This window comes from Salmo trutta, chromosome 21, assembly GCF_901001165.1.
Source record: "Salmo trutta chromosome 21, fSalTru1.1, whole genome shotgun sequence".
Taxonomy (NCBI): domain Eukaryota; kingdom Metazoa; phylum Chordata; class Actinopteri; order Salmoniformes; family Salmonidae; genus Salmo; species Salmo trutta.
The window spans coordinates 39,870,192-39,895,118 of record NC_042977.1 but is presented as its reverse complement, the minus strand read 5'-3'; the positions used below and the strand labels follow the sequence as shown (position 1 = coordinate 39,895,118).

Below are 24,927 nucleotides of genomic sequence, written 5' to 3'. Positions count from 1 at the left end.
GTGTCTTGACAAATCAGATTCACAGAAATCCCAGGTTGTGCGGGCCGGCACAAGGCAAGTCGTCTAGCAAAGCACAAAGAGCGTTCTCCACTTTCCTCCGGTATTTATTTAGCAAGTGTGATAACACCTCACTCTCGACAGACACTCTCAAAAACTCTTCACAGAAATGTTGCAGCAGCCTACACCTTAACGTTATCAATCTGACATGCTGTATGGGATGAAAATGAGATGATTTTTCAGACGGATCAACTGTAGGCTACGGATAACAGGCTACAGCCAGTGCACCCTGTCATCTCTGGGGAGGGTAAACAAAGTCATGTTGTTGATGTTATGCATTTATAACCCATTTATTTGTGTAAATGACTATAAATACATAAATATATTTTCTGAAAATGTGAATGTGATCAAATGTGGTTACGTTGGCAAGGCTACCTTGACCATTTCAATCCAAAATGATTAGCCTACCTGAAATGAACAACACTAGTGATGACAGACTGTGAGTTACTCTTTTAATTATAGTTGCATAGGCCTACACGATACAAACCTGCATAAAGCAAGCTCAGCCCTTTGAGTTCTGTTGTACAGGTGTTGTCTGTGTAAACCCCCCCCCCCCACACGTTAGTCAAATGTTTAAATATATCATATATTATATGAACAAGGTTGCTGCCCTAGTCCCAGGAGTTTTTCCAGGAGTTTTTTTTAAACCATGTGACCTGATTAGAAAAACTCTGGTCCCATCATAGCCCATACAAAGCCTTTTTCCAACTGATTAATCACTGTCATACCCGATATGGTCTGGATTTATACCTGGTTAGGTTACCAAATCAGGAAAAACTCTGTCCCCCAGGGAAAGAAAATGGACCCACAACTCTGGGACCTGTGGTGCCACCTCTGGATCCCTGCTACATGACTATAGAGTCATTCTGACACATGAAATTACTATTAAATTACATGATTCTAAAATTATATTATGAAGTTAGGCGATTATGGGTGTTAGATTATCAAGTAACTTTTGAAGAGCATTGGTGATAAAACACAATCTGTAAAATAAAATGACTAGTGATCTAGCTAGCCATGGTAGTAGTATTAATATAATAATAATAATGGATGCCATTTAGCAGGCACTTTTATCCAAAAAGACTAACAGTCATACGTGCATAATCAAAGCCACAACCCTTGGTGTTCCAAGCACCACGCTCTACAGACTGAGCCACACAGGAAAAGTCAATAAGACCAAAGCTATTGAGACCAATGGTTATTTATTTATCATTTCATTTTGTGGCCATCTATTGCTTTTAAGCAACTAAATATTCAAAGTAATAATTGCTGAATGAGTCTGTGAGTGTGGTTGCAGGTTAGTTTGAGCACACACCCCTCAAAAGGTCTGTGCATGGCCCTGGGCAGTACTGTTGGTAGCTAGCTAAACACACTCGATCAGTGACTGCATCTCTCAAGCCACGCATGTTTGGACACCAGGCATGCGCAATCTCTGTACAGGTCAGACTGGGAAAAGGCGAAACTGGGCGTGTGCAATCTCTGTACAGGTCAGACTGGGAAAAGGTGAAACTGGGCGTGTGCAATCTCTGTACAGGTCAGACTGGGGAAAGGTGAAACTGGGCGTGTGCAATCTCTGTACAGGTCAGACTGGGAAAAGGTGAAACTGGGCGTGTGCAATCTCTGTACAGGTCAGACTGGGAAAAGGTGAAACTGGGCGTGTGCAATCTCTGTACAGGGTAGATCAACAGGCGCAACCAACGGATGGGGTGTGGTGTGGCGAACTGTTGACAATTTGCGGACAATGGGATCTGAACAAAAACAATGACAAAAAATGTACACTAAAAAAATACCCCTTTGCCCATCCAGTCTCCAAAGTGACATTTTGGGTGGTGGTATAATATATATATACTGCTCAAAAAAATAAAGGGAACACTAAAATAACACATCCTAGATCTGAATGAATGAAATAATCATATTAAATACTTTTTTCTTTACATAGTTGAATGTGCTGACAACAAAATCACACAAAAATAATCAATGGAAATCCAATTTATCAACCCATGGAGGTCTGGATTTGGAGTCACACTCAAGATTAAAGTGGAAAACCACACTACAGGCTGATCCAACTTTGATGTAATGTCCTTAAAACAAGTCAAAATGAGGCTCAGTAGTGTGTGTGGCCTCCACGTGCCTGTATGACCTCCCTACAACGCCTGGGCATGCTCCTGATGAGGTGGCGGATGGTCTCCTGAGGGATCTCCTCCCAGACCTGGACTAAAGCATCCGCCAACTCCTGGACAGTCTGTGGTGCAACGTGGCGTTGGTGGATGGAGCGAGACATGATGTCCCAGATGTGCTCAATTGGATTCAGGTCTGGGGAACGGGCGGGCCAGTCCATAGCATCAATGCCTTCCTCTTGCAGGAACTGCTGACACACTCCAGGCCACATGAGGTCTAGCATTGTCTTGCATTAGGAGGAACCCAGGGCCAACCGCACCAGCATATGTCTCACAAGGGGTCTGAGGATCTCATCTCGGTACCTAATGGCAGTCAGGCTACCTCTGGCGAGCACATGGAGGGCTGTGCGGCCCCCCAAAGAAATGCCACCCCACACAATGACTGACCCACCGCCAAACCAGTCATGCTGGAGGATGTTGCAGGCAGCAGAACGTTCTCCACCGCGTCTCCAGACTCTGTCACATGTGCTCAGTGTGAACCTGCTTTCATCTGTGAAGAGCACAGGGCGCCAGTGGCGAATTTGCCAATCTTGGTGTTCTCTGGCAAATGCCAAACGTCCTGCACGGTGTTGGGCTGTAAGCACAACCCCCACCTGTGGACGTCGGGCCCTCATACCACCCCTCATGGAGTCTGTTCTGACCGTTTGAGCAGACACATGCACATTTGTGGCCTGCTGGAGGTCATTTTGCAGGGCTCTGGCAGTGCTCCTCCTTGCACAAAGGCAGAGGTAGCGGTCCTGCTGCTGGGTTGTTGCCCTCCTACGGCCTCCTCTCTGTCTCCTGATGTACTGGCCTGTCTCCTGGTAGCGCCTCCATGCTCTGGACACTACGCTGACAGACACAGCAAACCTTCTTGCCACAGCTCGCATTGATGTGCCATCCTGGATGAGCTGCACTACCTGAGCCACTTTGTGTGGGTTGTAGACTCCATCTCATGCTACCACTAGAGTGAAAGCACTGCCAGCATTCAAAAGTGACCAAAACATCAGCCAGGAAGCATAGGAACTGAGAAGTGGTCTGTGGTTAACACCTGCAGAACAACTCCTTTATTGGGGGTGTCTTGCTAATTGCCTATAATTTCCACCTGTTGTCTATTCCATTTGCACAACAGCATGTGAAATTTATTGTCAATCAGTGTTGCTTCCTAAGTGGACAGTTTGATTTCACAGAAGTGTGATTGACTTGGAGTTACATTGTGTTGTTTAAGTGTTCCCTTTATTTTTTTGAGACAGTATATATATATATATACCACCACCCCAAAATGTCACTTTGGAGACTGGATGGGCAAAGGGGTATTTACTCTGCACAGGTAGAGCCCTATCTGTGCACTTCCACAAACCTAACCCTCATTTAAATCTTGGACAGGCAGTGCCAGGGGAAGGGAATGGCATCACTCAAACCTCCAATGACTCTCTATTCCTATTTCTAGCTCCATCCTCTCTTTCCATGACACATCTCCACCCTAACACATCTCCACCCTGACACATCACAACCCTGACACATCACAACCCTGACACATCACAACCCTGACACATCTCCACCCTGACACATCTCCACCCTGACACATCACAACCCTGACACATCTCCACCCTGACACATCTCCACCCTGACACATCACAACCCTGACACATCTCCACCCTGACACATCTCCACCCTGACACATCACAACCCTGACACATCTCCACCCTGACACATCTCCACCCTGACACATCACAACCCTGACACATCTCCACCCTGACACATCTCCACCTTGACACATCTCCACCCTGACACATCTCCACCTTGACACATCTCCACCCTGACACATCTCCACCCTGACACATCTCCACCCTGATACATCTCCACCCTGATACATCTCCACCCTGACACATCTCCACCCTGACACATCTCCACCCTGACACATCTCCACCCTGACACATCACAACCCTGACACATCTCCACCCTGACACATCTCCACCCTGACACATCACAACCCTGACACATCTCCACCCTGACACATCTCCACCCTGACACATCTCCACCCTGATACATCTCCACCCTGACACATCTCCACCCTGACACATCACAACCCTGGCACATCTCCACCCTGACACATCACAACCCTGACACATCTCAACCCTGACACATCTCCACCCTGACACATCACAACCCTGACACATCTCTACCCTGACACATCTCCACCCTGACACATCTCCACCCTGACACATCTCCACCCTGACACATCACAACCCTGACACATCTCCACCCTGACACATCACAATCCTGACACATCTCCACCCTGACACATCACAACCCTGACACATCTCAACCCTGACACATCTCCACCCTGACACATCACAACCCTGACACATCTCTACCCTGACACATCTCCACCCTGACACATCTCCACCCTGACACATCTCCACCCTGACACATCACAACCCTGACACATCTCCACCCTGACACATCTCCACCCTGACACATCACAACCCTGACACATCTCCACCCTGACACATCTCCACCCTGATACATCTCCACCCTGACACATCTCCACCCTGACACATCACAACCCTGACACATCTCCACCCTGACACATCTCCACCCTGATACATCTCCACCCTGACACATCTCCACCCTGACAGATCTCCAACCATCACAAACGTGTCTGTCCTCTGAAGTGTTTGTTTGATGTCCTTTGGGCATGTATTTTGCTCCCCAGATGAGTGGCAGTTTTAAATGGGCTGCTTCCAGAATGTGACAGAAAAGCGTTTTAATGATGATGCTGATTACTGCAGTGATTCAACAACAATCAGTTGTGTTCTAACTATGGTGATGATCATGTTGCCTGAACGGTGCAGTGAAATTATAGCTTCATTTCCTGTGTATTAGTAGTACTACTAAATTAATGAATGAATTAACTACCATTGTTCCTTCACTGCTAGGCTATTCTTTCCCGTCATATTGCTTCCGCTATGCAAAATAATTCACAAATGATTAGCTATGTAACATGTAGTGATTTATAAGTAAAGTAAGAATTACTTTATTTTATTTTTGAACCACTAGACATCATTTGGTTGTACCTAGTCGGTAGTAAGGTGGCCTACAAACTGATCTTTGACATAGGTACCAGATAGTACCTGTTGTATAGTAGTATAACACCATATAGTTTCTCTGTAGATCCCAGGTAGATACCTGCAGAGCCCAGCCAGCAAGCTGTAGTCTAGTGTTAATGAGTAGTGTTGCAGTAGTGTCGCCTCTGGTGTTAGCAGCAGCGTTAGCAACACAAGCCCTGCTCCTGTCTCCAAGCAGAGTCTCTGTGGTTGTCGAGCTGGGGTAGTGCTTCCTACCTCTCAGCAGCCAATCGGACAGTGAGCGGGTGTGTTCACCCAGGTAGAGCCGCGTTGCGCGGGCTCGGGGGTAGCAGGGGGGTGGTTAAGGGGAGGGAGGCAGATGTGGAAGAGGAGGGAAAGGTGGAGTGGGAGATATGACGTCCCTCTGGGCAGCAGCAGAATTGAGGAGGCAGCAGACCTGCTGCCAATGTCGTTCCTGACAGGTGAGTCCCCACCATGGCCCCCTCTCTCCCTTTCCAGCCTCTCCCACTCAATCTCTCTCTCTCAATCTCTCTCTCTCAATCTCTCTCTCTCACACACGTTGTTGCTCTCATCCCACTCCCTCTGTGCTTCCCTTCCATTCTCTATCTTCTTCTCGGTCTCTCTCTTTCTGTTCTGTCTACCTCTCTCTACTTCTCTCTCTCTCTCTCTCTCCCCCTCCCTGCCTCTTCTTCTACTGTCCTTCTCTCGTGCTCTCTCTCTCTCCCTGGTACTTCTCTTTCTCCCCTTATCTATCTATCTATCTATCTATCTATCTATCTATCTATCTATCTATATATCATCTATCTATATCTATCTATCTATCTATCTATCTATCATTATCTATCTATCTATCTATCTATCTATCGATCTATCATCTATCTATCTATCATCTATCGCTCTCTCGCTCTCTCTCTCTACCTCTCTCTCTCTCCCTGTCCTTCTCTTTCTCCCTGTCTTTCTTTCTTTCTTTCTTTCTCTCTCTCTCTCTCACTCTCTCTCACTCTCTCCCTGTCCTTCTCTCTCTCTCTCTCTCTCTCGCTCTCTCTCTCTCTCTCTCTCTCTCCTTCCCTCTCTCTGTTGGCTGTGTCCTTGAGAGGTGCAGTGCTAACTGGCCACTACGGGGAACCGAGCAAGGGGGAGGGGAGGAGGGGAAGAGGAGAAGACTTATGGGCTATAGATGGTCTGAAGTCGCTTGCCTCTTACACATACCTTTTCTATGCGATTTTGGGCCATAGTCAGAGATGTCAGGACAATAATAGTCATTTTTGTCTGGGAATATCCTCTGTTACGGCAATGCTACTTTTCATTTCATTTCAAGGTCTTTCCTATGAGGAGCGAAATGTAATTACCTAGTTGTAAATCATATTGGATCACATTTTGTTACCAATCCTACTCGTTGTATTTCACCTCTATTAGATCTGCAATGAGATGGTTCTCCATTACCCTTCATCCTTCTTCTCGTGCCCTGGGCAACGGGTGCTAAAAGCTCTCTGTGTGATACACGGTGTGTCTCATCGGTGAGGAATGGTATCTCCCAGGGGGAGATGAACAACCTGCCAGGTAGCTGGTTTTACAGCAGACAGTGACTGGTTTTACAGCAGACAGTGACTGGTTTTACAGCAGAGAGTGGCTGATTTTACAACAGAGAGTGACTGGTTTTACAACAGAGAGTGACTGGTTTTACAAATGCAATCTTATCAGAATATTGGTGTTCTAGAACGTCTTGAACAGGTGAATGGAATCTTTTTATCCCACCTTGAATCAAAGGAAGGAGGATTAGGCATCCATGTCAAACTGCACTTGGACCATAATGGAACTCTTCCCACTGAATGGAACTGAAAGAGTTGTAGTAGTTTGTCTCTCATTTGTATTTCCTGGTCTCTTTAATAACTCTCTGTCTAATCCATTTTACCACTCCACCATGCATTGCAGAGAGGCCAGGTCAGTACATTCCAATAGAAACTTTCTACTCCTCATGATCTGCTGTCAGTTTTTCCGACGACTCTGCTCTGCTAGGGATTATGGTTTCTGAGCTGAGGACCACCGTGTGTTTATTAAAACACCCAGAAAAGAAACTGTCAGTCCAGTGAAGCTGCTCTCGGCTGGAGGAATTCGCTATGCCTCCAACTATTACTGAGAGACATTTAAACCTTCTGCCCCTGATGAGAGTGGAGTCAGTCGCTCTCTGTGGGTTCACACTGTAGCACAGGGGGATGGCCACTAGCCCATCTTGGTCCTGGACAGATGAAGTGGGTGCATGGCCCAGCATTGAAACACCTAATCCAATGAATCAGCCGAGAGTCATTGGATTAATCAGGTGTGGTAGTGCAGGATTGGTCACCCTAAAGGCTGGACAGTATAGTAGCTTAGTACTCAGCAGAGGTCTTTCACAGCCCAAGCTGTGTTGCCTGAAGCATGTAAGAGGATAGAGGTTTGTTTACATGTCAGCCACAGAAGTGATCTCCCACAAAAAATGACTATAGTATACTATGGTATAAATACTATAATAATATTCATGCAGTGTTTTTGCATACCTTACCGTTGCATTTACTGTAGTATACTGTAGTATTTACAGTTAATTATAGTATAAATTATGTAGTAAAATAAAACTGTAGTATATACCATAGTAATTCATGTAATATTTTTGCTGACTGTAATATACTGTAGTATTTACAGTAGTGTTTTTGCGGACATTACTGTAGTATTTACTGTAGTGTTTTTGATTGATTGTCTTTGACATAGAGGTGGAGGCTTTCTCCTTCAGGAAACCTACTGAAGAAATACTAAAACATTTCCATAACCTGTAGGTAGGTAGGACTGGGGTCTGAACGGATGGTTCAAAGCTTCTGCTCTTTTCTATAAACAGTAGAGAACACAATACATGCGCTATGCTCGAATACCCATACTAACATACTGTATACTACATATTTAATGAGTATATACTACATACTATATACTATTACTTAATTTTAGTATACTGTAAATGAACAGTATGCTTTCAGTTGAGCGTACTAGCTCTTCGCCTGTCTACCGGAAGTTAATGCTGTTGCTATGCAACCTCTTGCTAGCTAGTTAGCATAACACATGACTAGTCAGACATTTTACGACTTTGGGTGTGTTCATTCAATGTGGAGTGCCAGAGTGCGCTCGTAAATTCAGAGCCTTGTCAGATTGTCCGTTTGTTAAATTCAGGGCGTTTCGCTCTCCGAGCACACACTGGATGCTCTGGCCCAGGAGTTGGGTTGATTTGAGCGTTCTGACCTTACAATGGCAGTCAAGCACCCAAGCTAACATTGGCTAGCTTGCTAGCTTCTTCCAGACACAAATGAGAGAACATCTGACTCTGACCATTTTTCTCGTCCTATCAGAGCTGGTTAGGCAGTTTTCATGTTATCCAGAGAGTTGGTGACTGTAACTGTGCTGCTGGCACAATTTAATTACGCTTTTTTGCCAACGTTTACTGACACTGGCCATATTCAACTGGTGTTGAGCGCTCGTAAATTCATTATTCTGCGCTCTGGTACACTCAGACGAGAGTGCTCTGAAATCGGAGTAGATAGCCAGAGCGAATTTACGAAAGCACCCGAATGTCTGTTGAGAACGCACAACGACTATACCATTTAGCTAAGCTAAGAATAATGGGAATAATCAAGTCAATAAACATTGGGTAGTTAGATAATTTATAGTTAATATACTGGCAGGTTTGATGTATAAGTAGCCAACTAACATTAGCTAACATACCGGTACATATAAGTAGCCAACTAACATTAGCTAACATACCGGTACATATAAGTAGCCAACTAACGTTAGCTAACATACCGGTACATATAAGTAGCCAACTAACGTTAGCTAACATTCCAGAACATATAAGTTGCCAACTAACGTTAGCTAACATTCCGGTACATATAAGTAGCCAACTAACATTAGGTAACATACCGGTACATATAAGTAGCTAACTAACGTTAGCTAACATACCGGTACATATAAGTAGCCAACTAACGTTAGCTAACATACCGGTACATATACTGCTGTAATATGTTATGTGGTTTATAAGGACAGCGTAGCTAACAAATTGTCAGACAACATAATGTGTAAGGTAACTTATTTGAAAGGTCATTACTTTATTACATTGCTCAACATGTTCTTAACATTTGTCATAATTAGTTAAAGCAATGAATTTGTATCAGCTCTCGTTCTACTCGTTGCAGATTTTCCTCCATTTTCTTCAAATCTGAAAACGATGTGAAGCCACGCCCATTTCCAGAAGAATTACATTATGGGCCCTAAAGTACAGAAATAGTGTCCTCTGCGTGTCTACTTCATATTTTGGCCGAATTTAGTATGACATCCGGGAACTTTTCAAATCAAATCAAATGTATTTATATAGCCCTTCTTACATCAGCTGATAAGTGCTGTACAGAAACCCAGCCTAAAACCCCAAACAGCAAGCAATGCAGGTGTAGAAGCACGGTTGCTAGGAAAAACTCCCTAGAAAGGCCAAAACCCAGGAAGAAACCTACAGAGGAACCAGGCTATGAGGGGTGGCCAGTCCTTCTTCTGGCTGTGCCGGGTGGAGATTATAACAGAACATGGCCAAGATGTTCAAATGTTCATAAATGACCAGCATGGTCAAATAATAATAATCACAGTAGTTGTCGAGGGTGCAACAAGTCAGCACCTCAAGAGTAAATGTCAGCTGGCTTTTCATAGCCGATCATTGAGAGTATCTCTACCGCTCCTGCTGTCTCTAGAGAGTTGAAAACAGCAGGTCTGGGACAGGTAGCACGTCCGGTGAACAGGTCAGGGTTCCATAGCCGCGGGCAGAACAGTTGAAACTGGAGCAGCAGCACGACCAGGTGGACTGGGGACAGCAAGGAGTCATCATGCCTGATAGTTCTGAGGCATGGTCCTAGGGCTCAGGTCCTCCGAGAGAGAGAGAGAAAGAAAGAAAGAAAAGAGAAAAAAGAGAAAAAAGAAAGAAAGAAAAGAAAAAAAAGAGAAAAAAGAAAGAAAGAAAGAAAGAAAAGAAAAAAGAAAGAAAAGAAAGAAAGAAAGAAAGAAAGAAAGAGAGAATTAGAGAGAGCATACTTAAATTCACACAGGACACCAGATAAGACAGGAGAAATACTCCAGATATAACAGACTGACCCTAGCCCCCCGACACATAAACTACTGCAGCATAAATACTGGAGGCTGAGACAGGAGGGGTCAGGAGACACTGTGGCCCCATCCGATGATACCCCCGGACAGGGCCAAACAGGCAGGATATAACCCCACCCACTTTGCCAAAGCACAGCCCCCACACCAGTAGAGGGATATCTTCAATCACCAACTTGAGACAAGGCCGAGTATAGCCCACAAAGATCTCCGCCACGGCACAACCCAAGGGGGGGCGCCAACCCAGACAGGAAGACCACGTCAGTGACTCAACCTACTCAAGTGACGCACCCCTTCTAGGGACGGCATGGAAGAGCACCAGTAAGCCAGTGACTCAGCCCCTGTAATAATTGGCATACTAACTATAACCATACTATGACCAATAAGCATACTATACACTCAAATCACATCACAAATAGTATGGTTAGTGCGGTTAGTATGAGTACTCGAACACAGCTATGGTCTAAACTTGGCATGTAGGTTTCTCACATGGGTGCCACAAATTGCAATATTGGGGAGGGGAATGGGCATTACTGTAATATTTACTACACTGGGTTTTTTTCTTCCGGATAATATTGTAGTATTTACTATAGTATTCTACAGTGTACTACAACATTCTATAGTAAGTACTACACATGATCGATGGATAGTACAGTGAGTGTACAAAACATTAAGAAGACCTAGTTCCTTGACATAGACTGACCAGGTGAATCCAGTTGAAAGCTATGACCCCTTACGGATGTCACTTGTTAAATCCACTTCAATCAGTGTAGATGAAGGGGAGGAGACAGGTTAAAGAAGGATTTTTAAGCCTTGAAACAATTGAGACATGGATTGTGTATATGTGGGATTCAAAGGGTAAATGGGCAAGACAAAATATTGAACTGCCTTTGAACAGGGTATGCTAGTAGGTGCCAGGTGCACCGGTTTGAGTGTGTCAAGAACTGCAGCACTGCTGGGTTTTTCACACTCAACCGTTTCCTGTAAGTATCAAGAATGGTCCACCACCCAAAGGACATCCAGCCAACTTGATACAACTGTTGGAAAGCATTGGAGTCAACGTGGGCCAGCATCCCTGAACGCTTTTGACACCTTGTAGAGTCCATGTCCTGACGAAGCGATCCTGTTCTGAGGGCAAAAGGGGGTGCAACTAAATATTAGGAAGGTGTTCCTAATGTTTTGTACACTCAGTGTAGTATTCTAGAGTATACTACAGTTTACTATAGGATTCTAAACTGTAGTCTTTTTTCATGTGGGCTGTCTTCTCTCAGACACAAATCAAGTCTCTGACCACCTCCATTGCTCAGACTGAGTTAGGATCTACTGTGGCCATCATTAGTTCTTACTGTATATAGAGGGTTAAATATCAGTACGCGCACTTTTAGAGAAAAGGTGCTCTCTAGAACCTAAAAGGGTTCTTCGGCTGTCCTCATAGGAGAACGCTTTGAAGAACCCTTTTGGGTTCCAATTAAAAACCTTTTGGGTTCCCTGTAGAACCCTTTCCACAGAGGGTTCTACATGGAAACCAAAAATGGTTATCCTATGGGGACAGCCAAATAATCCTTTTGGAACTCCCTTTTTTTAAAGACGGTAGCTCATAGATGTACGTAAACATATTCAGACATTCGATGGAGGAAAATATAAAACAAAATGGAAGACTTGCACAGGCCAACATCCCGTGGCCATTAGCTCTCTCAGAGTCAATCTCAGTATTTTTCTGATTCCGTAAAAATCCAATTAACACAGCAGTAGTGACTTTGATGTTGTTTTACCTCTGCTCACATCTTCTCTGGCGGGATGGGAGACAGGGAGACAGGCTTTGACTTGGCTGTCACCAGCCTCTCACTCACTGCTAGATGTGCTTTGTATTATAATGAAGTGATTTAGGCCGGAATGCAGTGAATTAATGATATATCTGAAAGGCTGTCCGCACTGAACCCAAATTAGAATTCCTCATGGTGGGGAGCGAGGACTGAGGGGAGAGGACAGGGTAGAGAGGAGAGGGATAGGGGGAGGCCATGGGGGGGGTTGAGATGAAACAGCTTTAAAGATAGATGCTGCAGAGACGTATAAGTGTCGCTGATGTCACTTGTGTCACTGGAGCAGACCGGGGGGTTGTGTTGAATTGATAATCGCTATGACATATCTATTTCCATTTACTTTCATTGGATTTTTACTATTTTTGTGTTTAACTGTAAGGGATAAATAGTGTCACACACAGTTTGTTCCCCATTTTATGCCCCTGGGTAGAAGTAAAAGTGATAGAACATTGTCCATCATGCTGTCAATAGTGAATGGAGAACTATTCCACCACCAAGTGCTAAACAGAAATCCATGAACGCCAATGTTTAGGCTACATCAAGATGTCATCTCTCACACTGTTTAGCTGCAGCATATGGGCCAGTCAGTGACACAGAAAATGGATGTCATTTTGACCCTCTTTGGATGTTTGTCAGTCCCCCTCCGAGCGCTGTGGCTCATTGGCTAACCCTTTCTCTCATTTCTCAATAACTTTGGAGAGCTGTCAGGTTGTAAAAATCAATCTGGCACCTGGACATGTTTTCCAAAAGCAGGTCATTAAACCGCAGCTATTTAAGCCAATCAGCAGCCAAACAGATAGTGTTTTGTTGCTTCATTCTCCTGTACTTAGGAGTCTAAATCCCTGGGGACAGGTTTGACCCATGACCTCTACATCACCCACCAATCAGAGAAGGCAAAGAGGGATATGGTTGATGCTGAAACTGGGAGTAGCAGTAGGTGTGGGTATTACAGTACCATTATCCACATGAAATCCTCATTGGAATGGACATTTTAAGCTCTGGGATACCACTATTCAAGTTGTTCAACTGAACATCATGTTTTCTTGGTATAATCATATAAATCCTGTAAATAATAGAACTACTGGTATCTATGTTACAACTACTCCATTCTACATATTCCATTTCTATGGTCTCACCACAATGGGAACACTGGCTGTGTCTAAAATGGCACCCTATTCCCCATATAGTGCATTACTTCTGACCAAAGCCCTATGAGCCCTGGTCAAAAGTAGTGCACTATATAGGCAAAGGGTACTATTTCAGACACAGGCAATGACTGATCCATCCTCACCAGGTCCTGTTGTTATGATGGTTAGCCTATCAGCATCACCAGCAGGTCCTGTTGTTATGATGGTTAGCCTATCAGCATCACCAGCAGGTCCTGTTGTTATGATGGTTAGCCTATCAGCATCACCAGCAAGTCCTGGGCTGTTTCTACGTCAGCAACACCCTCCCCCCCCACACACCCACACACACTACGTCAGCAACACCTACCTATGCCACCACAGCTTCAGTTTAGCCTGCCTGTCAGAGAGCAGCAGCACTGACGCAGCATCTCATTATGTAACAGCATAAGTTAGGGAAAAGCTTTCATCACCCATGGGAGACTTCACTTCTTTATTTTGCCTTTGAATTATTCAACTGAGCTTGTTAGAATGATATGGCTTCTTCTTGGTGGATGTGGCAGAGATGAAAGCGTAGGGTGAAATGGGGTATGGTAAACCTTTATGGTGCTCCCGTCTAGTAGATCATGAATAAGGCCGTTATTAACACTCTATTGCTAGACCTTAATATGTAGCTCAGTTGGTAGAGCATGGTGCTTGTAACCCCAGGGTAGTGGGTTTGATTCCCTGGACCACCCATATGTTAAATGTATGCAGGCATGACTGTAAGTCGCTTTGGATAAAAGCATATATAATATATATTACAATCAGTAAGGTGTTCATAAGGGTACACATTCCAGATTTGCATAGTTTATACTATTTTCTCTGAAATTATGAAAGAGATTCTGTTTTTGTAAATGTTTAATGGTTTGAGAAAGAAGGGAAGGAAAACAGTTAATTCATCTGTCTGTCTGTCTGTCTGTCTGTCTGTCTGTCTGTCTGTCTGTCTGTCTGTCTGTCTGTCTGTCTGTCTGTCTGTCTGTCTGTCTGTCTGTCTGTGTGTGTGTGTGTGTGTGTGTGCGTGTGTCTGCCCGTATGTGTGTGGGTTTTGACGTGTCAGTGCCAGTTAAGACCCAGGCCTGTGTATATTTGTGAAGGCTTTATGAGTGCTGGGTGGAGTGGACATGTTTATGAGACAGCTTCCCTGTTTGACGTGGGCTGAATTGCACGGATGCTGACATAAAAGTGCACAGAGGAATCTCTCCATCTCCCACAGCTCAACAGCTTTACAACCACATCTATGTCTTCCTGACTGGCAGACTGGCATCCTGAGGAGGGTTGAGATCAAACACCATGCCAGTTATACACCACCTGATACACTCCATTGATTTAGTAATGCATAGCTTTGGAGCTGATTTCCCAGACAGAGTAGACTTAGTCCTAGACTAGAAAGCACTAGTCCTAGACTAGAAAGCACTAGTCCTTGGCTAGAAAGATGCTCCATTTAGCATGTTTTTTAGTCCAGAATAGGCTTAATCTTTGTCTGGAAAACCAGACCTTAGTTTTCACCGTGGCCTGTCCACCATCCACTTTGGTAATGGGTCTCCCTTTTTTTTCATGATGGAATGGTCGAACCACTCCAAAGAGTCAGTTTAAGCTCTACACTCTTAGATACAAATAATGAATCAGCTGTCCCCATAGGACAACCCTTTTTGGTTCCAGGTAGAACCCTTTTTGGTTCCAGGTAGAACTATTTTGGGTTCTATGTAGAACCCTCTGTGGAAGGTGTTCTACTTGGAACTCAAAATGGTTCTAGCTGGTATCAAAAAGGGTCCTTCAAAGGGTTCTCCTATAAGGATAGTTGAAGAACCCTTTTTGGTTCTAGATAGAACCCTTTCTGGTTCTAGATAGCACGTTGACTCGATTTCTCTCTACAGTACAAACAAGTGGAGCAGTATATGTCCTTCCACAAGCTGCCATCCGACTTCCGACAGAAAATCCATGACTATTATGAGCACCGGTACCAGGGGAAGATGTTTGATGAAGACAGCATCCTGGAGGAACTGAACGAACCACTCAGAGAGGTGGGTCTCTGAGTTCCTACCTAAACAGGCACACCATGAACAGACACACACACACACACACAACCATTTAAAAACATTTTAAGAGTTTCCTTCCAAAACGCTATATATCCATTTTCAGAAATGCTGGGAAATGAGCTTTTATTGTTGAAAGAAATGATGAAAGAGATTGGTGTGTTTTTTCTCTATCTAATCATGGCATGGTTTAATGACAGACATGTCTTTGTTTAAAATCCATCACTTGATGGTTTATTTCAGAGACACATATAATCAACTTTTCTGTTGCAAAATGCTATATATCCGCCTCACTCTCAGAAAAATAAGTAGTACTGCTAGGTTTTACACAGTCAAATGTACAAATAACTACATTTTTATAAAGAAATGTAGAAATGCTAAATGTATGACATCAATATAAAACATTTATATATGCTTATATTTGTAGCTCCAACACTGCAATAATACCTGCCATTACTAAACAATACACACAATTCCCCCAATTCTAAGAAAGGAATGAAGAAATATAGAAATGTTACAACGATATTATAAATACAATAATTTGAGACCTGTATGTGTAACATTTACATTTGACATTTGAGTCATTTAGCAGATGCTCTTATCCAGAGCGACTTACTGTAAGTGTGTTCATACACAGGTCAAATATACAGGATACAAACATTCCATTCCAGCTAACCAATGGTACAGCATTTAGCAAAAAAACATTTTCATACACATCGAAAATCTTATTAATAAAAAATCTGAGAACAGTAATATTTTACACACACATGAACGTACCCATAAGCAATAATTTCTAAAGAAAAAACATAAATGTGAATCATTTGTGGATATAGTGATTTTGAAATATTTTACTAACAAACGTTGTCTATCCAATCATCAGGAAATTGTCAATTTCAACTGCCGTAAGCTGGTGGCGTCCATGCCGCTGTTCGCCAACGCAGAGCCCAACTTTGTGACAGCCATGCTGATCATGCTCCGCTTTGAGGTCTTCCAGCCTCGTGATTACATCATCAGAGAGGCACCATTGGCAAGAAGATGTACTTTATCCAGCACGGAGTCTGTAACGTCATCACCAAGGGAACCCTGGGAATGAAGCTCTCTGATGGCTCCTACTTTGGAGGTATGGGCCTGAATCACAATACACACAGACTTTCATTTAATTCAGCGAACAATTCATATTAGACATAATGATATCACTGGAGTTTTCTGGAGCAGAATACCCACTGCTTTGTGGGATTCATGCGTCCCTCGGCTTTGAAAACTAGCACAACTTTATTGGAAGTGTACCACAATCCCAACAACTGGTAGTGAAACAGATAATGGGTGGGTTGTACAGTATATTTTACAGATAATGAAATAGAACATGAATATATTGTATCTCTGAGACATTTTGCTGGATCTCTGTGTTTCCTGACCCTGTCTCCCTCTATCAGAGATCTGTTTGCTGACGCGGGGTCGGCGCACGGCCAGCGTCAGAGCGGAGACGTACTGCCGTCTCTACTCCCTGTCAGTGGACAACTTTAATGAGGTGCTAGAGGAGTACCCCATGATGAGACGGGCCTTTGAGACCGTGGGCCATCGACCGACGGATCCGCATAGGTACTGAAGAGAGCTCTGGGCCCTGTACTAATGCACCTTCCCTCACTCCCTGCCTTAGAGTAATCACTGATCTGACAGTAGTAGATCCGTGAACTTTCAACAATCCATTGTGTTAGATCCCAAGGGAAATAAGAAAGAAGGATGCATTTTAAAGTAGTAAAATAGGGCCCTAGTTGTACTGCTTCTCTTTCCTATAAAGAGAACAACAACTACCTGTAGGATAGTAGTTTTCCGCGCTAGTGGTACCCAGGTGGTTCCACAGATGCTGCATTCCCCACTGTTTGCCAGACACAACAGTGGTCCAATCAATAGGGACGGGCCAGATTTATCAAGTGGTGCACCTGTTAGTTTCACAGGAGAGTAGAGGATAAAACCAGGGCTTCGGGCGTGACACTGTCTTTATTGAGAATTCATCTTCACATCTTACCCTAATATTCCGTATTGATATCACATCTTTATTTGACCTTTTATGTTGGACTCCCTCTTAGAAGTAGCAGATGCAAACTTATCTATGAAGATAACTCCTAGCACGAGCATTGAGCTGAGTTATGGTGTTGCTTCAGCATGCTCTATACAGGACAAAGGAAAGACTCACCCCATTTGAATGTTATTTAGTTATTTAGTTATCTATGTGCGATATTCATTATATAAGGCAAACTTGTCATACCGGCTGTATTTCTGCCTGCTTAAACGACAATAGCTCAGGAAACACAAAAACATTAAATGACCCCAGAATCGATAGAACATCGCTCAGAGATGCATAAAATATATTAACATTCAAAATGGGTGACTCTTCCTTTAATTGATGAAGTGACACTGTGACCCTCTTGTAGTCAGTATTTTCCTATAGCATGCTTCTTGCCAAAACAATATACCTAGTTTGAAGGATAGAAAATACTGTCCTGTTCCTCCTCCTCCTCCATTGTTTACTCTCATTACCTCATTCTGTTCTACTTTTATCCTCCTCCTCACTCCATCACAGGCAAGAAGAACTCCATTCTGATGCACAAAGTGCAGCACCGACCTCAACTCCGGCGTTTTTCAACAACCATGGAATGAGATGATCCAGGAGATTGTTAAGTACGATCGTGAAATGGTCAAACTGGTGGACCTCCAGAGACCCCGCACCATGTCCATGACGTCCTCCGTCCCTGGGGGCATGTTCTCCCCCGCAGGCCCATCCGGGGTCGGGGCCCTCGCCAGCCTCCAGCAGGCTGTGGCCATGAGCTTCTGCCCCAGGGGATGGGGCCGATGGGGGGAATGGGGATGCCGGGGATGGGGATGGGGCCGATGGGTATGCCGATGGGGATGGGGATGGGGCCAGGTCCGATGGGGCCAGGGTCAGCGTCTGGGTCAGGGACGCTGCAGTCCCCCCGCATGTTGCGGAGGTTCCAGGTGGTCCATAGCCTGTCACAGAGCCCTGTTTCCGCATCTCCTCTCCAGTCCCAGCCACCACAGATGGCTCATGCAACAGGAGTGTTTGGGTCAGCTATTTCCAGCCCACCAGTCCAGAGCCCTCTGGCGCATCCAGGACGGACATTCCAGTACATGGGGGGAGCGGGGCCGTCTGGGTCTCAGCTGTCCCTGGTGCAGCACCACGTTCCCAGCCCCACGCACACCATCCAGAGGCCCTCCTCACACAAAAGCACCCACTCGCTCCACTCAGGCACCCTGAGCCAAGACGCCCGTGTCCTCTCCGCCTCCCAACTCTCCCTACCTCAGGATGGAACCCCTCCTGCCGGCCCCAGCCCTCCCCATCTACCCACCCATCCACCCACGCCTCCTCCCCTCCATTGGCCCCCCTCAGCCCACTCACCCCAGCCAGCCTGGGCCCTCTGGGGTGGGGGTCCAGGTTGGGGGGAGACCCGCGGGGAGTTCCACAGCGGGTGGCCTTCGCCTCCACTCCTCCCCCAGGAGAGCACCCGGGATGGGGGCGGCTGCAGCGGCGGCTGGGTCGGGGCTCCCGGCCTCTGGAGCTCCTAAGAAGGATTCGATCGTTAGCATACCGGAGTTAGACTCAGCCCGGAACCGGCTGTCTTCCAACTTGTGACCCTATGAGAGCTGCAGGAGAGAGGCCTTCTTCACATGGGTGAATCTAAACGTCTGTTATCTCTGTCTGGATGACCTGACTGGTCGGCTTCCTTACTGACCTGGCTGGCTTCATATGGGCCACACCGTCAGTCATTCTAATGTCCTGTGTGTCGGTCGGAGTCAACAAAGAGGAAAGAGGAACTCTTTGGCTCGTGTGACTTGGAGAGTCGAATCAATTAAACTAGTTTAACAAAGGTGGGACTGGACTAATCTACTATGCCAGCACCTGTAGTCTTAGTATCACCCCTTACACTCTGCTTCCAAACACCTATATTGCTGTCTTTATTGTAAAGATATTGAGAAACAACATAATTAATGTAACTGTTGCATACTGTGTAGAATCCATACAATGCAATCTAGCAGGAGCTGGACTTAAAAACGCAAAATCAGGGACTTGAATCAAATGACAATGATGACATTTTACGCTTTCAGAATGTGTTTTTGGTGTCCTTTTTTCTGTAAACGCTGTTGTAGCAAAATAAATACATTGCTCTTCATATTGTTTAAAATAGTAGTGAAGGTAGTGTTTTAGACCGCTGGTCGATCTTACATCGATGTGTAAATAGTTAAAATATTACAAAAAAAATACCGAAAGGTAATATCTTATGTAACTACTCCAAACCAAAGTTGAGCTTAAACACAAAGTTTGGTTGTGTCTGTATCAACTAAAAAGAAAAAAAATGCCATTTATTCAACTGCCTTGATTCCAAGTTTAGAAGCCATATATTTGGTTTGTGTGTGTGTGTGTGTGGTGGTGTGTGTGTGTGGTGTGGTGTGTGTGTGGGTGTTTGTGTGGTGTGTGTGTGTGTGTGTGTTGTGTGTGTGTGTGTGTGTGTGTGTGGTGTGTGTGTGTGTGTGTGTGTGTGTGTGTGTGTGTGTGTTTGTGTGGGTGTGCGTGTGTGAGTTGGTGCATGTTTTTGGTTCCATTTTGTTTTTCCAAGAGAGCTGACATGTGTACTCATATCTTTACACGACGTTGTCAGGCCTGGTTGGTTGGATTTGCTGGCAATGGCACAGGCAATATTTCCCAGCTTCTCTGTCCAACTAAATGTGTCTGGAAAGATATCCACTTGTCATGTCAGCAGAAATATACTGATCGTGACCCTGGAGGCAAAAATGGTGGTAAATCATCTGAGCTTTATCAAAAAGAACCATCGCAAACAACCCATACTGTATACTTGCTTGTTTCGTCCAGGTTTATTGATTAATACATGCAATATAATTCTGCAATACTTTTACCCCGCCTATATATTTAAATATATATAAAATGTATATACATATGCTGTACAGGTAACTCATTTCTTTATTTTTACTGTGAAACCTTAAAGAATCCAGCAGCTGCCGTGGCTTCACATGTTGTGTTCTTGTAATCCAGTGACCACGTTGTTATCTTAACCAAAAATGTCAGAGGAAGTGAGTGGATGTCATTATTTTGTGGATCAAATGAGGCAAACTGGTTTCAAACTGGTTTCAAACTGGTTTCAAACTGGTTTCAAACTGGTTCAGGGTCACCTGAGGATTCCGGAATGGAGTTATGGAAATCAACTCCCCCAAACTGTCACTTTAAAGTCCATTTAAAGTATATTGTATGTTGTAAAGAAAGACTAACTAATTGACAGAATGCATGCCAATGGGAAATGTGTGGGGCAGAGGAGGAAAGTATGTCTTCACCTGTGTGTTTTGGTGTTGTATGTATATTGAGCAAGTGATACAGCTCCTTCGAATCTCAAACTCTACGAATGTCTGTACGAAAATGATTTATTCTTCAACAATCCTATTTAGTTCTCAAAATTCATGGTTGTGGCGGGGGTTGTGACATTGATTATAAATATTCTAATGATTCTAATCCTGGTGTACTTCAAAGCCTTCTCTTGCTGAATGTATGCCATATGAGGGGGAAGAAAGCTAATCAGAAATAAACTGCCATGTAAATACAAGGACCGAAATTATTCTGGGTGACGATGCGAAGGGGGATTGTGTCGCTGAATGTTTGTGCAATGTTTCTTAGTTTTATTGATTCTCTGGTCTGGGTGTGTTCTTTGTGTAAACTGTGTGTTACCCCATTCTCTGTTCTATGACAAGACAATACACTTTTTTAAATGATTGGATGTAGGACAGAGAGTTGAAACCATTTTCAGTTTGTCACTGAGAACTGACTCTTTGGTTCAAAGCAACACAGCAAAATTGAGCTCAACATTAAGCACATTGTGTCACATTATGACTTTTTAATGCAAAGGGGAAATCACAGCTTCAGTATTTTACAACGGTCACATCTGGTTAACCTAATAATATCTTTGGGAGAAATCTGGGAGAAAATTGGCAGCTGAGTTGTCGTACCATTTCTGACTTTTGAAGCTTTGAACTTTTATGATGATGGACATTTCACTCAGGTTTACCACCTTCCGGAAAGATATACAGATCTGCTATCTTAATTTGATCCCATTGTTGTCACAGAGAATATTCCTGGGCAACAGGAAATGCAAATTGTAGTGTTTTCAAAGTTTAAAAAGACTTCTAAAGTTTGTAATTTCCACTTTTGAATTTCAGACACATTTTTCCATAACGAAAAACACCTACAAAAAAATCAATTAATTATAATACACATAATAATTAAAATGTTGTCTTGCTGAAGGATCATTTTCCTGCTGTGAGAAGCAGGGTCAAATTAAGATCCCACATCTGTATGGTTTTATCGATTCCTTATTGGTTCACTATTGATTTGACCTAGATACAGTTACTGTACATCTGTATGGTTTTATTGATTCCTTATTAGTTCACTATTGATTTGACCTAGATACAGTTACTGTACATCTGTATGGTTTTATTGATTCCTTATTGGCTCACTATTGATTTGACCTAGATACAGTTACTGTACATCTGTATGGTTTTATTGATTCCTTATTAGTTCACTATTGATTTGACCTAAATTTCACTAAATTATGGATCTCTCGATAACAAATATTATTATAGACAAGTTTATCACTTATATTCTGAGCCACATATCGAAACCTAATGCTTTGAGCCTATCGTTTTTAACTGTCACATGTCACATATTTTAAGTCAGATCATAGTCCCCAACATATTACTACAATGACTGCTGTTTTCTCCCATGGGAAAAGTGCATGGCAAAATGCCTATACAATTATGAATGAGTTAAGTCCAAATGAGTGAACTCTGGTTGTGCGCTTCAATGCTGTGTCATTGCAATCAATTGGTCCTCTTACCTATTCCTTGTATGTGCGATTCCCGAGTTTCCCTACTAAGCTGCTATAAGGACTGTGCTGATATTATTTGTAAAGATTTGAATGATTGTCCACAGTCAGTGACAAAAAGGTCAGAGAAAAAACTGCTATGTTCAGGCAATATCATCTGTTTCAGTGCAAGAGTTCCCATGCACCCAGCATGACTCTTGATCAATGAATGACACCTCAGTGAATTGACAAGCTCTTTCTTGAATCCCTTGCATCTGTTATATATAAGACAGTGTTGTGCAAGTTTTAAGATGGCGTATTCAAGTAAAGTCTTACTGTTCATTTACTGTTGCTTTTGTTCTCGGTGAAAAAGAGACTTGCAAGTGAGATTCCCCCATAAGCTTGAAACCAACCAACGATTATTGAGAGACGGTTATCTCAGTTTAAAATCTCACATTTTTGCCGTACCAGATATGGAAGATGTTAAGGGTACTGAATACCTTAGTGTTGATGTCTTAGCATATCAGTGTATTTTATGTTTGTTTGTTTTGTTGTTGTTCTTGTTTTTGTTTACAGTTTGCCCCAATGCACATGGACAGCATATACTGTACCTTGTGCCTTGTATATCTAGTTTCCACATAGTCTTTTTGTGGTATGTACATGCTTGTAGAAATGCAAATATGTGTTTTTATTTTCAACTTGCAATATATGTACAAATGTTAGCTAAAGAATAGTACTGCTGAATTAAAATGACAATGTCAGTATATATCAATTTCCCTGGTTTGGGAAACAAAATTACACATTTTTGTTGGTTTGAGCCTTCAAACACCATGCGCGCTGTACTCTACTCATCTACTGTATGTGTGACACACACAGAGTTATGGAGGTACATTGTCGTTTGTGCCACAATCTGGTGTAATCCAAACATTTTCTACAATGAGAGGGTGAACTCAAAACAAGCTTTTTCGTGGAGTTTACGCAGTCTAGATATCACCTTAGACAACAAACAGTGTTTGTGGACAACTGAACTCAAATCAAGAATCATTCAAATGAAAATGGACACCCCAAAACTGTTAATCTGAAGACCAGGGGAGAAGCAGCAGTACCAAGCTTGATTCCTGTTTCTCATATCTGTCTGTTTGACTAACCAATGTATTTGCTTCTGACCTAGAGGGGATGTTTGGTTGATAATTCCTCGTGGGACCTTCAAATCTAGACATTTCTGTGTAACCAACTACAATGATTTAAAATGTCAACTAGTCTGACAATTATTATACCTTAGTGTTGTAGCTACTGTAGCCTGCTAATCTAAGCCTTCTCTCTGCTTTAGGACTGTGTGTGTGTGGTGTGTGGTGTGTGTGTGTGTGTGTGTGTGTGTGTGTGTGTGGTGTGTGTGTGTGTGTGGGTTGTGTTGTGGTGTGTGTGTGTGTGTGTGTGTGTGTGTGTGCGCCTGTGCCTTTCCTTCTACATTGTTGGTCCCACTTGAGAACACCAAGCTAGGTCTTCAGGCCCACTCAAGCAGAAACAGACACAATTGCAATCTGAGAGCTGTCGTCTGAAAAAGCAGTTTATTTTGGAATCTTTTGTCAAAAGAGCTTCTACATCACTGCAGCTAGCCTTCCTAACAGTGGTTCCAGTACAAAGGTTCTCAGAACTCAAGTGGAATTCTATATTCCAGCCACTGTAGTTTATCCTCATCTGGCAATGAAAAAACAAAACAAATTTCTCTCGTTGTCACTCAGTGTTTGTCGCTCCCCATTGAGGTTGTCTTAAAGCCCTTCAGGCTCAGCTTGTGTTTGGGTCTGTAAGGGTTAAAGTACTTTAACACTCCACTGAACTCCATACTGTACTCTGTCTGAGCTGATATCTGTGTCCAACCCCAAACTGACCCCTAACCCCTACTCCTAAGTACTTCACATATAGTGACTATCTGCAAGGAGTGGATAGATGTATCAATATGGTAATAGCTCCACTCTTTCCTTTGATAGGCTTGCTGGAACTTCCACCACAATACTTCCACCTACCCAATCCTTTCAGATGAACATAAGTGCATAGAGGTAGGACCTAAAGGTGGCTTTGGGACGGGGTATACGGCTGTCCTACACTCTCTCTCTCTCAGCTGGTCCAGAACTCAGAGCCAGGCTCTGGTCTCTCTCAAAAGTGGTCTGTCGGTCGGTGGAATGTTGTTAAGCGTTCCTAACAAAATGAGTCATTGTTGTGCAATAAAAAGATGAGCGCATTGGCAGTCATGTCCTTCATTGATTCGTGTGTGTTATATTCTGGGTATACCTGACAACTTTTTTATTCTGACAATGGTAAGTTACACACTTCACTTAAAGTGTTTTTCAACTGTTGGGGGTGGTCACGTTATCTCTACGTTATCTCTACGTTATCTCTACAGGCTAATAGGGTCCAAAATGACTTACAGTTAATATCTCAATGAATACCAGTGGAAGAACACATAGGGGCACAGTTAACCACCACAGGAGGTTGGTGGCACCTTAATTGGGGAGGACGAACTCCTGGTAATGACTGGAGGGGAATGAATGGAATGGTATCAAATAC

General features: G+C 43.6%; 1 protein-coding gene across 1 annotated transcript in view; it reads left to right on the top strand.

Annotated features, from left to right (window-relative positions):
- LOC115156457 (potassium/sodium hyperpolarization-activated cyclic nucleotide-gated channel 2) overlaps positions 1-24,927 on the top strand; it is a 116,691-nt gene that overhangs the window by 49,869 nt on the left and 41,895 nt on the right. Inside the window, exon 5 of the mRNA XM_029703880.1 lies at positions 15,323-15,469. Coding sequence (XP_029559740.1) covers positions 15,323-15,469 — 147 coding nt within the window. The remainder of the gene's footprint in view (positions 1-15,322; positions 15,470-24,927) is intronic.